This window comes from Triturus cristatus, chromosome 3_2, assembly GCF_964204655.1.
Source record: "Triturus cristatus chromosome 3_2, aTriCri1.1, whole genome shotgun sequence".
Lineage (NCBI taxonomy): Eukaryota > Metazoa > Chordata > Amphibia > Caudata > Salamandridae > Triturus > Triturus cristatus.
Window position 1 is genome coordinate 527,458,491 of NC_140584.1, and position 17,084 is coordinate 527,475,574.

The window sequence follows — 17,084 nt, forward strand, 5'->3', positions numbered from 1 at the left end:
GTGGGATATCTCACACAACCAGGTAAAGCTTGACCCTTGTCGTTTAACACGACCTTAGTGTTGTTTCATGCACCAACAGGGGGGTGAAGGGCGGATCAAGTAGGTGTAAAAGGTGACATGATACCCTTGATGAATATGTGACTAAAGGGGCATGTCCCACACTCCTCCCATGCAACCGATTGGCTTGACAGTTAATGTACCAAAAAGGGGAACACGGCAAGGGCAACTGTGTCCTTTTGCATGCCATTTATTTTTTGCATGTTGTGTGTTGTTCTGTTTTAGTTAGGTTTTTGACATCACTGACACTGTTCCCGTGCAGAGTACCTAGTCCTGGCAAAAGTCCTGGACCCTATGGTCACCCATTTAAGGGCTGAAACATGTTCACTTATACATAGGGTGTAGTATCATTATCTCTAGACCCACAGCCACATAATTATTTTTAATCATACCAAGAACACTGTTAATAAAGGGATACTTAAGTGATCCTGCCAGGGTATTGGAAGACCCTGCAGGATATTTTCCCAAGAGCTCCCTGGGCTAATGATAAAATACATAGGATACCTTTGTTGGAGTAAGTTATTTTTCTCTTATCACCTCCGTAGCACCAGATTGATTTCTGACATACATTGGCTACTGGAATTGTGGGTACGTATAACTGTTATTAGCCATGGCTCCGAGGAGCAGTTACATTCTTGTCATATTGACCCTTCAGTTCCTTTTGCCACTGGGGACCATATAACACGCATTAAGTTTCCATTGGCACCGGACACCACAGAACACCCCTTCAGATCCCTTTGTCAATGGGGACCACAGTACACTCTTGTCAATAACAGTGATACATTCTTGTGAATGTACATTGAGCCTACACTTGCCTCTGGGTTGTTCTTCTATGCTCAACTTAGTCGTCAGAGGTCAGTCTTGTATTATTACGAATGCTTGATTCCTTTACACATGCCACAGCAACACATACACAAATACCTCTCATCACAAACCCAGTGGTTGCCCTCTCATTAAAGGAAACTGGAGTGTGGATAAAAAGAAGTTTCAAGGGCCTCATTGCATAGGTCCAAGTAAAGAAAACACTGTAATAACAGGTGCAATCATGCACTTATACCGGGTCATTACATGCTTCACATCTGGGACTGGGAATGAGATGTGACAATTGGTGTTTCTACACCAGTTCCAGCATGTCATTTCCCATTTTGACATTTATTTTCACTGGACATTTCAGCTGCTTTGAGATGTAAAGAGTTGGATAAAATGATTGTATGGCATGTTGTTTACAAAGGATTTTAACCTCTATTTGGCTGGTGCTTCACTCCACCCGTCTTATTAGGAGTAACAGGCGACTTGTAAAGAAGTGCTAAATTTTATTCAGAGAGTATCGAGAAAAAACCTATCAACAAAAGCTAAGGAGAAACTAAAGGTATAAGAGAGGTGGGCCTGTCCTTGCTCTAATAAGCATTTTAAACCTATTATTGTTTACATATTCACCTGCTAAGGACACTTTCTGGATGAAACTTAAGCACACAAAGGAAAGTACTGCCAAAAGTGAGGTCCTGGTGCCGCTTCATGAAGCTAAGTAAGGCAACGCCAGATGTTCCCTTATTCAATTAGTAGTGTTGGCACGTGTGACTTAACAGGTACTCTCTATAAATAGCAGATATTGTTTGCTATTTTTTTATGACAAAGACCAGACTAAACACCATTCATTTTCTGTCCTCTAAACTACCTAAATATCTTTCAAAATGCCTTCTAGTTAGGCACAATCGAAAGTTTGACAGGCTCAAAGGTAATTGTCTCTCGACGAAACATCAAAAACATAGACTCCTGCCCAACCTCTATTTTTCTATTTGTTACACATATTTCCCCTATGTCCTCAAATCATTCATACACACATTCATATTCTTTTAACTCTAACTGAAAACACAGCTCCCAGACAAAATCAGCACCTAGTTCAATTTTTTTGCACACTTTTGTTGGAACTGGCCCTCTCTGCAGGGCAGCCCCCAAACGTTTTGCATTCACTTCTCCTATTTTTGTTGAATTCATTTTCGCTGGTCCTAGACCTCTGTGTACTTTACCAAGGCTTCAAATAGAAACCTCTTGAAGCCTCTCCCACCTTCCAGAGGGAGGGCACAAGGTATACATATTGAACCTCAGTCACCAACTCTTCAGTGCACTTCTGGACCTGTGGACTTTGCCAGGAAGAAGGATTGCTGTTCTGCTGAAAGTGATGGCACTCTGCTCGACTTTGCCCCTGCTAGACTAGTGCCTTGCTTTGGTAGACTGATGTCTTGATAGATAGCTGCCCCTGCTGCCTTCCTTCCTGAGTCAGAGGGATTGGACGTGCACTGAACCTAGAACTCTGTGGGTGAGTTCAAGGGCTCTTCTGGTGGCCTTTAGTTCAGAAACACAGGGCTATAACAGGCTTAGAACCACCTGAACCACCACTGGCCCTGACCCCATGTGTTGCCCTTCAGGTCCTGGACCTTTGCTGTGGTCTCAGAGAGGCTGAATTGAAGTTTTTGGCTCCTTTGCATCCATGAATGGGCTCTTTGGTGCATGTGGGTTTTCTTTTGACTTCATCCTGACGATGAATGTAGTTGCTGCTTGAGTAAGGTTTTCACCACCTTCAACCAGTAACCCAATTTCTTACACTTAGTCTCAGTGCAACGAATCTAGACTAAGGGGTCAATTATGATGTCGTTAGGAAAGGCTCCAAATGGCATTTGATTTGTCTGAATCCAATTTGGAACCCGCCTTTCGGACCAGTTCGGAGACGTTTCCCAACGAGCGATTACGATGGCTGCGAAGTGTTCGAACTGTCTGACTCAGTTCCGAAAGGCATTGGGAGTAACCGAGTCAGTCGGATCCGAATCGTAGCGGTCATCAGAGCGCTTAGGATTTCAGATTTGGACAACCTTTCCAAATCGGTTGTTCTGAAACAAATCAGCTGTTGGAATCTGACTTTGGGGGCCCATAGCAGTCCCCCTTCACCTGGGGCCTTTCGAATCAGGTCCGTGGGGGTACCCATGGCACCCCCCTTTTCAACCATGCACAGTGTGGCAGGCACCATGGGGGCCCGCAACAGGGTGCAAGGTTTTCCCCAACCACCCCTTTTTGCAATGGGAGCCTGTGTTCTTGTTCGGAACACAGGGTCCCATTGAATGCAATGGGAGTCTGACCGAATCGTATCCGGAAGCATCAGGATGCCTCAAAATCGTTTGGTCGGACTTCCCCGATCCAAGTCGTTCAGAAAGCATTCCGAAACTGAATCGGTCTGAATGCTTTCCTAACGACATCATAATCGATCCCTAGGTGTGAATGCACATTTTGGTGGCTACTTCTCATTTACTGCCACATCTTCAGACCAGCCTTAATTAAAATGTTCAATACTGTATATGGTATAGGGCTTTCAGCATCTACTGTGCATGAAATCAACCATCTTTTAAACAATACTTTCATCATAGATCATGTTAGAAAATGGACCTTTCTAAAGGGTGACCCCAAACTGTTTGCCTTCCTCCTCCTCTTTTTTCTGACCTTCTTTTTGTTAGCTTTAGGACTCTGGCCACTTTTCCACGGCTGACCAGTTCTGAAGTGCATGTGCTCTCTACTCTAAACGTGGTATGATTGCTGTACAACTGTTTGGCATATTTGATTTACCTGGCAGTCCCTTGTAAAGTGGCATACCATATACTCATATACTAGTCGGCCTGCAGAACTGATTGTGCCACCCACAGAGGTAGCCTTTCAAACCTGTATCAGACCTGCCAATGCAGTGCCTGTGTGTGCAGGTTACTGCCACTTTGACTTGGCATTTAAAAATAACTTGCCAAGCCTTAAACTCTTATTTTATTACACACAGGTCACACCTAAGGTAGGCCCTGGATAGCCCTAAGGGTGGAGTGCTGTGTAAGTAAAATATAGCAAACGTGTAAGTGAAATATAGCAAATGTACATTAAAGTTTTACAGGTCCTGGTAGAGACAAACAGTAACATTTGTTTTTCACTACTGTGAGGCCTACTCCTCTCATAAACTAGCATTTGAAATTCCTTAAGAAACATTTAATCTGTAATTCCTGATCAGAGAGGGGTAGCTTTTTCATGTTTGATATGTCTGGAAGTTAATGACAAATACTTCTTGCTGGTAAAGTTGGATTTAAAACAACTGTTTTTCTGTACTTACTGGTCTTGGTGCCTGAGAGCTTGTCTCCAATACACGTCTGAGTTGGGCGACAGCTATACTTTGAGCATTCCCTCTAGACAGCCACACACACAGGACGATGAGCCTCATCTGCATTCTGAGCACTCATCTGCATTCTGATGGGTCTTCCTGGGCAGGAAAGGAATGGAAGGGGCTGACACTTTCACTTCAAAAGCTAGCGCCCTGTCCACACACAAAGTGCTGATTTACCCCCAGGGTTAGTCTGGTAGACAGGACTGGGTTGAAAGGGATCCTTGTCCACTTCGGATGGATCTTTTGAAGTGCTCCCCTACATCAAAGGCACTTCTGGGTATAAGTACTGGGTCTCTGACCCCCTGAAATAAGACACTTCTGGATCTTAAACTGAACCTCTGTCAGAAGAACTGCTGTGCTGCTTAAAGGACTCAACTAGACAACTTTTCCAGAAGAATCTCTTTTCTGTTTCTTGCCCTGCTGCCTGCTGTTTTCTGCCTCTGCTGGAAGGAGATTTGGACTCTGCCTTCCCTCCAAGTGATCTCCAATGGCTTGCAGCTTTGCCTCCTGTTTTCTGAAGTCTCAGGGACACACAAGACTTCCTAAAACTCTGCTGGTGCTTCTGGACTCTGCCTTCTGTGAAACCTATCCTAGCCTGAGGTGCCCCCTCCCAACTCTGGGCCTCAGATGTGGGTTCTGCAGCTGCCTTCATCACCTACAGCTCCTGGGCCCCTGAAATAAATCTTTTGGGCTCTTCAAGACCGTAAATGGGTCTGTTTACCTGGGGACTGCGCTGATCGCTCAAAGGATTAGCACAGGCTGTCACAGAATCATGTTCTTGAACAGCAAGGATCGCTGCCCACAACCGCAAGGCCCCGTCTGCAATATCCAGCCGACTCTTCGCGCCAGCAGGATCATCACTAGCAATGCTCTACTTGCTCCCGGCAACCGTCTTTCCTGTGAACAAGTCACTTGGCTCAGCTTGAGAAGGTAAAACATCTGCAGGACATGTTTAGAACTGTCCCCGACTCACGCTCCAGCGCGGTTGACCTGAACTTTGGATTTACCCCGCTCTAGCACGAACTAAATAACCTTTTAGCACTATTGACTTCCAAGAACTGTTTTTGGTTTATTCTTTGAAAATTTATAATCCAGGTCTATTTACTGGATTTTTGTGGTTTTGGTCTTGTTTTATTCATAAGCTTATAGTCTATATTTAACCCTGCATGGAGTCTTTTTGTAGTGTAATCATGTAGTTACTGTGTGTATTTGTGTTGCACAGATACTTTACACATTGCCTTGATAGATAAGCCTGACTGACCTGTGCCATGCTTACAGAGGGTGAGCACAGGTTGTCTTATTGTGTATCTAGCTTACCCTTAAGTGGTGGTTGCTGCCTGTGCCTGGTCTTTGTGGATACCTCAGCCAAACTGGGCCGTATTATACATACATCGCTTTTTCCTTCATTGTGCCGGATGCGCCTTTTAAAAGGTGCACCCAACGCTATCAAGGAAAATGCGCTGTGTTAGGGTGAATGCACTTCCCCCCGGTGGCAGCGCATTCATGTGAAAAATGGAGCGGCAGCTTTGAAGCCACTCCGTGTTTTCCCACTGAGAGTGGCAACCCGCCTGCACTTTGAAAGGGTAATAGAGTATCCACTTTCCCCCCTCTAGAGGGCTGAAATCAAGGGGCAAACTGACAGTGTGCCAACATTTAGGCGGCGCACTGCCAGTGCGCCAACGTTTAGGTGGCGCACTATCAGTGCGCCTCCTGAGAGCTTCTTTGCCTCTGCAACCGCATCTGTAATACAGCGCAGGCACAGGGGCAAAGGGATTCCCTCATTTCCATGCGGCCATGCCCCCAAGCAAATGAGACAACGCCCTCTTAGGGAAGCGCTGGTGCTGTATTTGCACCAGTGCTTTCAGTATTACATAAGGGAATGCACAAGCATCTGCGTCCCCGTCTGAAATACCAAACTGCCCTGGAGGTGAGCAAAGTGGGCGAAAATGCTTGTTGCGCCCCTGGGTACTTCTATAATACGGCCCCAGGAATCACATTTCTAACAGATCATTGCATATCTATATCCTATACATTATTCAATAATCAAATCACTATAAAATTGCGCCCTTGTTTCAATCATCTCATCTATGTGCCATCTTAGCCAATCACAAGATATGTAAAAAAAAACAGTCTACCAAGGGAAATAGAAATACAGCAAAAATGCAGAGTAAGCAGAGTAAAATACCAGGGGCCTGATTCACAAAGGTAAACTTACACTTTTGTCATCCACAAAGGGATTTACAAGTGGTATCTTTACGAGTGTGGAGTCTCAACACATAAACAAGGCCTATGTTTTTATGTGTGGAGACTCTGCACTTGTAAAGATACTACTCATAAATCCCATTCGCAATAGCGAACTATCGTAAACGTAACAAAAAAAATCCGGTTACCTTTGTGAATCAGGCCCAATGACTCTAAACCATGTGGAATTCACACTAGGTTCTCACTTTGCAGGAGTGCTCATACATACATGTTAGCTATGCACATTCATTAGGAGGCCTCATTTGTCAGGTAATTATAGCCTCTGCATAGGGAAACAGACGTAATCATTTGTCAATGAAAGACCCCAATGGATACACTGAGACACTTTCTTACTACCTACTATGTTAGAGACAGCCATACTGTATGCTGACCGCTGAGCCATGATGGTGGCTCCTCTACTGGTGACACATTGTTTCTTCTCCTTCTAAGTTAAGGAGGTGCAACCCAGACTTGGAAGGATAGGCCGCTTCAAATGAGGCCACCTGATTCTGAGGATAACTTTGTTCACCCAGAAAACCCACCATTCAAGTGGCCCTATTTTATGGGTGCTTGAGGTTTGTGATACAGTGTGTGTATTATATTTTTTTGGTGACTTTAAAAGTTTTCCTCTTTTTCAGCCACTTGTGAGTTGAGTATTTTATAAAATGTATATTAAATATTAATTGATATATTATGTTATACTTTCCTTATTTTAACAAATTTTTGCTCTGATGTGAAGAAACTGTTAATTTATCACCAGCCTTGGGTTTTCCTAAATAACATATTAAAAATACATACGCATAAATACATAGAGGGTCTGTTGGTTAACTTTATTGATCCATTGGTCTGTTCATGTGCCATTTTGCTTCCACCAACCACCAGCCTATGACTCAGGGAAATAAGTAAGCCTAACAGCCTTTGACTCTCTTCATTGTGAATGGTGGCATTTTGCTCTTGTACAGGTGAACATACACAAAACAAACAAGCCCACTTCTTTTATTTAGCCTTGCAATGTTTATTTTTACTTCCTTTTTGTTTTGAACATTCACAAGCCACCATTTTTATTACCTCTATACTTTTAGGCCCTGATTAGGAGACTGGCAGTCCATGGACTGCCAGACACGTGGCAGCGCAGTGGTGGTGGTCTCCTGCCCATCCTATTAGGAGTCGGGCATTGGGACCGCCACATCCCAGCTGCAGCCGCCAAAGAACGCCCGTTCCCTGGTGGTGTTGCAGCAGTCAGGAGGCAGTAATATGCTTGGTGAAGCATATTACAAGTTTCCTTTCCACCACAATTTTCATGGCGGGAAAACCATGGGGATTCACATAGGGGAGCACATCATGTGGACCCCTGTGTGCATGCACCCCAGTTCCTCAGTGCATGGACTTTTCAGTTCATGCTGCGCAGGAACTGTTTTTGGTGTTCCCATTGGGGTGCCCATTTCAAGAGGCACAGCCTCTTGGGAATGTCAAAAACCAGCCCGGTAGACAGGAGGAAACTCCTAATCTGGCAGGCGGTCTGATCACAAATTTGGAGGTGCTGCAGCAGGGCGGACCCGGCGCTGCACCGCCGAAGTCGCAATTGGGCCCTAAATGTCTATTACATATGTTTGCAAGAAAGAAAATACATAAAATGTTACAGGCTTGTTCAGGCATGACTTAGGGGGTATTGCCAATTTTTTTTTGAGATTTTAAATTTTCGTTGGTATTCTGCAGTTTATTCTGGCATGAGATAATTTTAGTGGTCATGGCTTCTGGATAGCAAAATGGCATACCCAAGATATAGGTTTGAGCTAAAAGGTGTTACATTCTGCTAGGGGTGCAAGACACAGCGTTTCATCCCACATATGCAGGCTCCCAAGGGGATTTTGTAACTGTTACAACTGGATGACGGTTCTCTTGTGTCACTGTTTAACCGGTGCTCAGCAAAAGCGCTGGCACGTTCCTAATTCCTCAATGCATCACAGTTCAAACTTTTATGAGCCCACATCATTTTGTCTGTTTTAGGTCACCTAATTTGCCATCTTTTTACCATAAGAATGGGAGAAATGTACCGCTATGCCAGTCAACTTATTTAGGAAAGCGACATGACAATTACCCACAATGCCTGCATGTTTCCTCCCTTTGAAATTGGAAGTTCAAGGACATCTGTGTGGTGCTGGTGGAAAGGGAAAGCATTATCATTCAATGACTCTCAAGAATATCATTGAAATGAGGCCGGATATTATGAATAATCTGTCGTATCAAAAAATATAGTTTTATTTTTAGAGCTTTCATAGATCAATATTTGAATTTCAGAACATTGTTTTCCCCAGAGGCTAAGTTGTTTATATAATTTTAAATTAGGAAATAATAAGCGTTTCGTGGACAGAAAAATCGTTTGATGCTTTGCAATCAAAGTATGTAAATATCTTCAAAGCACACGTTGCAAGTGAGTGTTTGCAAATCCAATGAGAATATCACCATATACATGTAGCACCCAACAATAGGCGTTTTGATTAAAAAAAAGCACGGTACTTCATAGAATTCTTTGAAGCCTCAATATACCTTGCGTGCAATTCGTTCAAGAAGTACTCTGGCAACCGGCAGAATGGGGCCCCCCTCGGGGTCGTAAAAAGGGCTCAGAGGGTTGTCCAGGCTGGTCAGCGGTCTGATTTTCTCGGGTGGGATTGCAGGTTTGTTCGGTGACTGCGGAATAAGGGTGCAAACGCAGCTGTTAGGCTGGAGCATTTCTGAAGCAAAATAAGCATTTCTAAAGCAACATCAGCATCCCTTAAAAAAATTCTGCACGTTGTAAAGCATGCTAAATATTTATTTCGTATATACATAGCCTTAATATATGTGCAAACACAGGGCAAAACAGTCACATAAAAAATAAAATAATAATAATAATTTTAAACAAGGAACACTTTGATCATTAATTTTAATTTTAACCTGTAATTTACATATGTACTGACACTGCACTTGGAACCAAACGACCAGATGTTCAGTTTTTATAATAATAAACATGTATTACTATAATCCTGATTTTAACTTACACATACTGTATACTCCCCGCACTTTATCCCAACTGTGTTATAATCTACAAATACCAATGGGGACCGACAGGTTGCAGCTTTCAGCCCGATCTCCTGTTGCTGCTTTGCCATCCACAGTGAATGCAAAACATACAATGCACACACGGTGGCGCTATTCCCATACTGATGTTTTTCTGCACGTCATTAAAACTGGATTTAGCAACATTTTCGCATGCCTAAAACAATATTGCATGAAAAGCTAGATTTTTCCTTATTTTATAGCTGTATAGAAAGTTCACTGGGACTGAGTCACTGTCAGCTTTTTAAACACCTTCAATCCATTTCAAGATACAGGTTGCTTCACTGTATTAATATATTTAGGCCTTTCCAAGATCATTTTTCACGGTCATAATCATAGTGTAAAAAAAGCAATGCGGAGGAAGCAAGCACTGGCACACACGTCACTGCTAACTCTACGACACTACTAAGTACTAAGGAAGAAAGCAAGGGAAAATTCCCTTACTTGCCTCCTGTAAATGCTACTGAAATGGCATTATGATGCTCTGTGTGCGTGTTAATATATATCTGCATCGCTGAAAAATAACAGTAAGCCTCTTTTAAAGTAAGTCATCGAGGGACATGCTTATGAAGTGCTTAATTTGAGCCGATGGTTGCATGTGAGGTCCACTTGCTCTGATTTTTGGGGCCTCATATTTCTTCTCATCCGACTTTCGGACTTATTGCGATGTCAGGCGGATCGCCACCGACGGGCTGTCGTGGCAGTTAGTCCGAAAATTGGAGATAGCAGTCTGTCCTCCACATTCCGAAGCAGTCAGTCAGACCGTTGTGGCTTGGGAGAAAGACTGACACCTCTGACAGGATCGGAGATCCCATCCGGGCGTCAGTCCGACAGATAATTCCCAAATGATGGCGGTGCCGGCTCAGGCACTGCGGTCGGGATTATGATGTCTGTTTCAGACAGCCTTTCCATGTCGGCCTTTACAACATGGAAAGGCCAGTCGGCCTTTACGACATGGAAAGGCTGTCAGAAAGTAACCTTGGGAGCCCCTACGACGGCCCTCATACCTCCATGGCCTCTGCTATGAGGCGGGGGAGGGGGGCACCTGTGGTATTATTAGTGTATTTTTTTCTATTGTGGCTAGTGCTGCAGCCCGCAGCACAAGCCGCAATAGAACAAAAACACTTTTCAACTGCTGTGAAGGAGGTCACATCGTAATAATGGAAGCAGGACCGCCGGTCCTGTTTCCGCTAAGATGTTGGTTGGATGCTCGTACAACCGACATCGTAACGGGCCCCTTAGTCTGAGAGCAAGTGAGTGAAAAATAAATAACAGAGAAAGAAAGAGGAAGAAAATGAAAGGAAAATGCAGGCTTGGTGTTGGGCATGCTGACATTTAATAGCGCCGTCTGCAGGTTATGAGCAAAGCTTTGGGCCACGGCACATATTCTTTTACAAATTTGGCATTGGACCCATATCTGAGGGAGGGTGAAATATGCTAGCATTCTTATATTGCCAAATATGTTAATATTAGAAAAGGCAAACATTATTCCTTCTTCTTTCACTTAAAGCAGGAGTTTGACAGAATAAATAGAGTAAAGATTTGAATGGATATCAGGAAATAGCGTTCTTGCTATTGCTTTTCAGTGTACACATGTAGTGGAAATAACATGAAACCACCGTTACCACAAAATCTTATCCACACAATGCCTTAACCATGAAGTATTAACCACGGATAGGTCTTTAAAATGCATGTCATTACAACATATATGCCTTTACCATGAATGTCATTTCTACGCATGTCTTTACCATTCATTTTAGGTATGCACAGTTACCACGCATGCCTTTAACACGCATTAATGTGTAAGCATATAGGTACGTTTATAGGTATGTATCAGGTATAGATATTTGAAAAATAAAATAATTATCTATTTCTATTAAAATGATAATTGATTTTTTTAAAGTAAAACTAACTTTTAGGGAGGGGATGCAAGAGATATAGGGGTATTGGGTGGGTGTTAGAAACGGGGGTCTCTAGTTGGCAGAGGTACGCACCCTTGTCCAGGTAGGGACCGCCGCGTCTGACAGGGTAGGTTCAACAACACCCTGGACCACCCTCTGGTAGCTTGGCGCAGAGCGGGAAGGCCTAACTCACGAGGCAATGTGTAAAGTATTTGTGTAACATGCACCCACAACAACACAGTGAAATACCGCAAAAAGGACACCACACCGGTTTTAGAAAAATAAAAGTATCTTTATCTAAAGTTTTGGCAAGATCAAAATTATCATGGACTCACCATATAGAAAATAGTTCTATCGTCAGGGTTTATCTGTGATAATGTTAAAAATAAAAGGGGAAATCAGCTTGCAGGCACTGTAGGAATGATCCCTGTCCTAGGGGGTGGGGAAGGTCACGTGGAAAACAGTTGCGGGCTCAGAATGATGTGGTCCCTTAATGCTGGTGCTTGTCTCTAGTAAGCAGGACTACTCTTACTCTTCGATCGGGTTTAGGCCAAGTAAGGCATCTGACAGCCGAAATGCTGCTGCAAAAGTTGAGCTTTCAATGACAGTATGCCCCCGCTGTACTTACAGCCAAAATGCTGCTGCAAAAGTTGGGCTTTCAATGACAGCATGCCCCCGCTGTACTTACAGCCAAAATGCTGCCGCAAAAGTTGGGCTTTCAATGACAGTATGCCCCCGCTGTACTTACAGCAAATATGCTTCCCCCGGTATGCTTTCAATCAGGCTGGGAGCCCGGGACAGGTCTCGGTACCGCAACCACCAACCTCGTTACTCCTGGCCGCAAACCGGGCCAAGTTCAAAAGGAATAGTCCGGCTCACAGCCTCAGACTGCTGATGCGAGCCTTACCTGCGGTGGGGGGTTCTCAGTCACTGCCGGCACCTGGACTTGGGTACGGACAAGCTCTCTCTTGGCCAACGCGGCACGGGGAGACTGGGGCGATTTTCGTCCAACTCAAGCGCGGCTTCCTTCGTGATGTGGTGGTAATGTCCTGGCGGGCGACTTCCTTTTCCCTCAGCGATGCGTTTCTGGGGGAGCCCCGGTTGCTAAGCAATGCCTCACGGCCGGGGATTACAGCACGGCTCGCCTTCTCCTCTCGCAGTGGCTTCGATAACCCACATGCCGCACTCCAAGGATTCCGCTGTTGGCCCCCACGAAGGTCACGGTGCTTGTTGGGCTATGGATCACACAGGCACACGGTGTTGTGGCGCGTTGGCTCAATGGAGCGCGTTGATGCAGGCAGGGCGTTCTCGGAGATCCCAGGCTGGCGGTGGTGCAGTTTGTCTCACAGCGCTTTTCTCAGCAGCGCTTTCAGGTTCCTGGGCCGGCGGCGTTGCAATTTGGGGACAATCTTAAAAATGCTTCACCCACGCCAGTAGCAGTGACGGTCATTTCTGGGGCAATACTTAAGAATGTTTCACCCACGCCAGGAGCGGTGATTAGGTGCGGATGCACACGCACAGCGACGCAGGGACAGCCTTTGGAATTCTTATTGTCCAATAACCAGCGGGTCAGTCAATATAAGGAATAATGGAGACACTCTGGAGATGAGGTTTAGTTTCCCTCTGGTAGGGCAAGATCAGCAGGCAGCAGGGCAGCTCAGCAAGTTGGGGCAGTAGTTCCTAGGAGCAGTCAGCCTCAGCAAAAAGTGGCAATCCTCCTGGCGCAGCAGTCTTTACTCCAGCAGAGTTTCTTCTTGATCCAGTGGTGTAACAACGATGGGTGGCCAGGACCCTCCCTTTTATACCCTGGGGCCTAGCCACTACAAATGGGCAGAAGCTAGCTTCTGGAAGGGTCTAGGGGGTTCTGGGGTGTTCCCTGCCTTTCCTGACCTGGCTCCCAACTGTCTACAGTGACAAAGGCAGGGTCATTAAGTCTTTTGTGGGGCAGCCACGCCCAGCCTATTCAGGTGGAAAGGTGTGAATCAGCACTCCCTCCTTGCAGCCTAGGGAGACCATCAGCATGCAGATGGGAGGGGGGAGTCTGCAGTGCACAGACTAAGTGCTGGGCAGGAAAATGTCCACTTTCTAAAAGTGGGTTTGCTAAAGTAATAATGCCCAACCCCAATACACCACTAGAGAGGGTTCCCCACTACGATTCCAACCATACCAAACACGACATACTTCCTATGTCCCATTCAGAAGTTATCCCATAGGGGGGTTCCAAATGTTCGCCTATGTAAGGGTAGGCCTCACTACGGTAGCAGGGGCCTGTGGCAGGTATGCCAATGTCACCATGTTTTTAGGGGAGAGCACCTGCACCTTAGCACTGTTTAGCAGTGGTAAGGCACCCATAGTCCTAAATTCAACAAAAATGTACGGTCAAAGTGGGAGACAAAAAGGGCAAAAATGTAGGGGGAGACCGCCCTAAAGCTGACAGTTCCAACAGTGGGGAAGTGTATTAATACTCTTGATATTACATTTAATACCTGAGAATTAATTTTAAGGCATTATAATATATGTAAAATGAATATTCATTTTAGTATATAATAGAGCTGGAAGGGATCTAGATCCAACCCTAAGGCAGTCCGCCGAGGCTAATAGTAACATGGACTCCAGCCCATTCACATATAAAGTAAACAAAAATAAAAAAAATTGGGCATGAGTGCCCCCTTGGCAGACACCGCTGCTAGTAGGAAATGAGCGAGTACAAGCAGCGCCACGGGAAAAGCTCACCGGGACAGATGTCTTAAAATGAAGATTGGCTAAGAGGGCAACAATACTTGGATCAACCCCCATCTCACAAAGCAGGGTCCAAAGTTTAGCCCAGTTGACTATAGCAAATGCAGACGTTAAGTCCATAAATGCTACATGCAAAGATTTCGGACCGGGCAACCGTGTACTTATTGATAATGAGGTGAAGTTTTGATCAGAGGTGGTCCTCTCCGACCTAAAACCATATTGGGCATCACTCATAATGTAATTCTCCTCTGCCCGCTCCCACAGCCTGTTTAGAATTACCCTCCCCAAGACCTTTACCACTGCATTTATTAAAGATATTGGGAAGTAGCATTGGGGATTGTCCTTGTCGCCCTTCTTGTAAACCGAGAAAATGACAGCTGGAGACCAAAAGGACAACGCCCTCTCCTGGGCATATTGGTGTCATTTTATTTATTAAATCTGTTTTCTTACTATGTAATTACTTTACACATTGCCCTAAGTTGCAGTTTTTCTGCTCCATGTCATAGCTTCTAGGATGTTGAGCTCAAATTAATTGAGTGACTTAGGCGCCAAGCTGTGGCCTAATGGCCAGAGGTTCTGAATTTAGACCTGGGACCAGGGTCGAGCCTCGGAGAAGGCCAAACATCCCATTATTCTAGGCAAAATAGCTCAATCTCCCCGTGCCTAAAGAAAAAAAAAGTTAACATATTGACTTTAAGTGTTTCTCCTGGACAGGAGCTGCGATTATTCCTTGAGGAGGTCAGTCGCCCACCCCAAATATTAATTACATTTCTTACACTCAGTATGTAACTCATCTGAGGAGCAAAATTAATTTAGTTGCATGAGCTTAGCCAAAAGGAGGTAATCAATGAAGGGGTCCACATGCTTTCAAAACATGGACCCCAAAAAGACATCACCAGTTTTTATAGGATCACTGTCAACTCTTTGATAGAGGGGACCGTGCACTCCACACACAGAGCTGCAGATTAACGCTGCTAAGTGCATAGCGATGACTAGGCTGAAGCCTTTATAAAGGTCTGCCACGCTGTGCTCTGCGCCTAACCACTTCACAGCAAATTTCTCCTATGAGGAGGGGGTTTCCACCCAGATCATTCTGCATGATGGTGACAACTATGTGGCCTTACACTGTTTTATCATGTTCAGTGGCAGCTGGTGACATTTGAAAGTGGCGATACGTAAAAGTTCGGGATGATTGCCCTGTGGCGAGCGAAGGAGTTCTCCCCCCATAACATTTGACAAAAGTTAATGGTGCATTTTCAAGCAAATTTGAGAAAGCAAGAAGGTTAATAAAGCAATTGTGCAATTGTAGTTATGACATCAATGAAGAGATTTCATATGATAATGACATAAGTAGCTGACAAGTACTACCCAGTGGGGTGAGAATGAACTGTCCACCCCACAACATATTATTCACTATACAGCAACCTGAGAGGGGCCGTGGATTTGAAGATAGAAATCCCAGCAGCAGGACTTTCTTCTGTAGGGGTGCTATCACAAAACCCAAGAGTCCTGGCAGAAGACTCTGGAGCCAGATCATGTAAACCGCACAGGTAATAGGTAATTTTTGCAGTGACACTTGAAATAAAAACAATGCAAAAATGGTTCTTGCTCCAGGTAATCAGAATAAAATGCTCATGTTGGTTGATACAGACTGGTTGGTGCACAATTGCCTGGAAATACTGCAAAATTGCCATAAAAAAGTGACGCATATGATTTAGCTCAAATAATTAACCATCCATTTTTGGTGTAAGTTGCTTATGATTTTCTCAGTACACTAAAGAGAAACTGTTCTGGGATTACTTGAGCTACCAAACTCATTAGATGAAAATCATTTGAGGCTAGACTGTTACAGCTGGAGACGGATCAAAGGTAGTTTACATATGATCGTTTGTTGGTCCCCATCTGTAATGGCACAGGCAAGCTAAAACACGATGGCAATGAATGCGTTAATTACCTGTGTTTCAGATTTGTTCAAGCATTTCCACCCATCTCTTTTTTGCTAAGTATACATAATGTTCCATTATGTGCTCTTCTGTAAGATGTTTTAATTGTTCCTTCATACTTGCTGCTCAAATGCATAAAGACCGCGTGGCTAGGTTCCACTTGCCCCTTTGTCGCACTTTCCTACACAAAGAGCAGTAGAGTTGTTTTTGTGGTCCTTTTTAAAAGCCATGACTTGTTCGTCACTTTGTTGGGACTTCTCCCCGCCTTCTATGATTTCCAAAAGTCTTCACACGTTGACAGTCAAAGATATTTAGAGAGGAAAACTGAGCAGCCCCGCCCTGCAGGCAGGAACATTCCACATATCTCATTTCACCTTTTATCAAACGGGCCTTTGCCCTCCCCTACCCTGATGTCGCCTGTGTTACGTGAAGATATCCCTCCGGGTCACTGGGTTAAAAGGGGGCTTGAGCTTGCTTTACACAGGCACCTAGCATTAGACACAAGTCCCAATAGAAGAAGATATGCTACTCCAGTTTGACGAGCACCTGGGCAATACATTCATTAATCGCCATTTTCTGCCTCATCAAACACTTTCCAAGTTCCTCCAAGGTAGTTATACACATGCATTTTGGGGCAGAAGGCAGCAAGACGGTCAGCGTAGGAGATAAGTGGAAGGAGGGTGGGTGATATCTAGGACGTGGTGGTGGGTGGGGGAAAGAGTGTGGAAGGGGTCGGGATGTGGCGAAAAGGATGATTAAATGTCACACAGGAAGAATTTAATTCACATGGGGGAAGAGAGGGTTTTTTAAACTTGGGCTGGACTCGTCCGGAAACGTAGCCTTATTGATAATTCAAGCACCCTTTGGGGGATATGGTCAACATGTCTACGTGCACAGAGATATTCACAAACACACACAAAA

At 44.6% G+C, this 17,084-nt stretch overlaps 1 protein-coding gene across 2 annotated transcripts in view; it reads right to left on the reverse strand.

Annotated features, from left to right (window-relative positions):
* SPON1 (spondin 1) overlaps positions 1-17,084 on the reverse strand; it is a 1,174,735-nt gene that overhangs the window by 93,591 nt on the left and 1,064,060 nt on the right. For both annotated transcript variants that reach the window (XM_085648231.1, XM_085648230.1), the window contains exon 9: positions 9,032-9,172. In XM_085648231.1, coding sequence (XP_085504357.1) covers positions 9,032-9,172 — 141 coding nt within the window. The remainder of the gene's footprint in view (positions 1-9,031; positions 9,173-17,084) is intronic.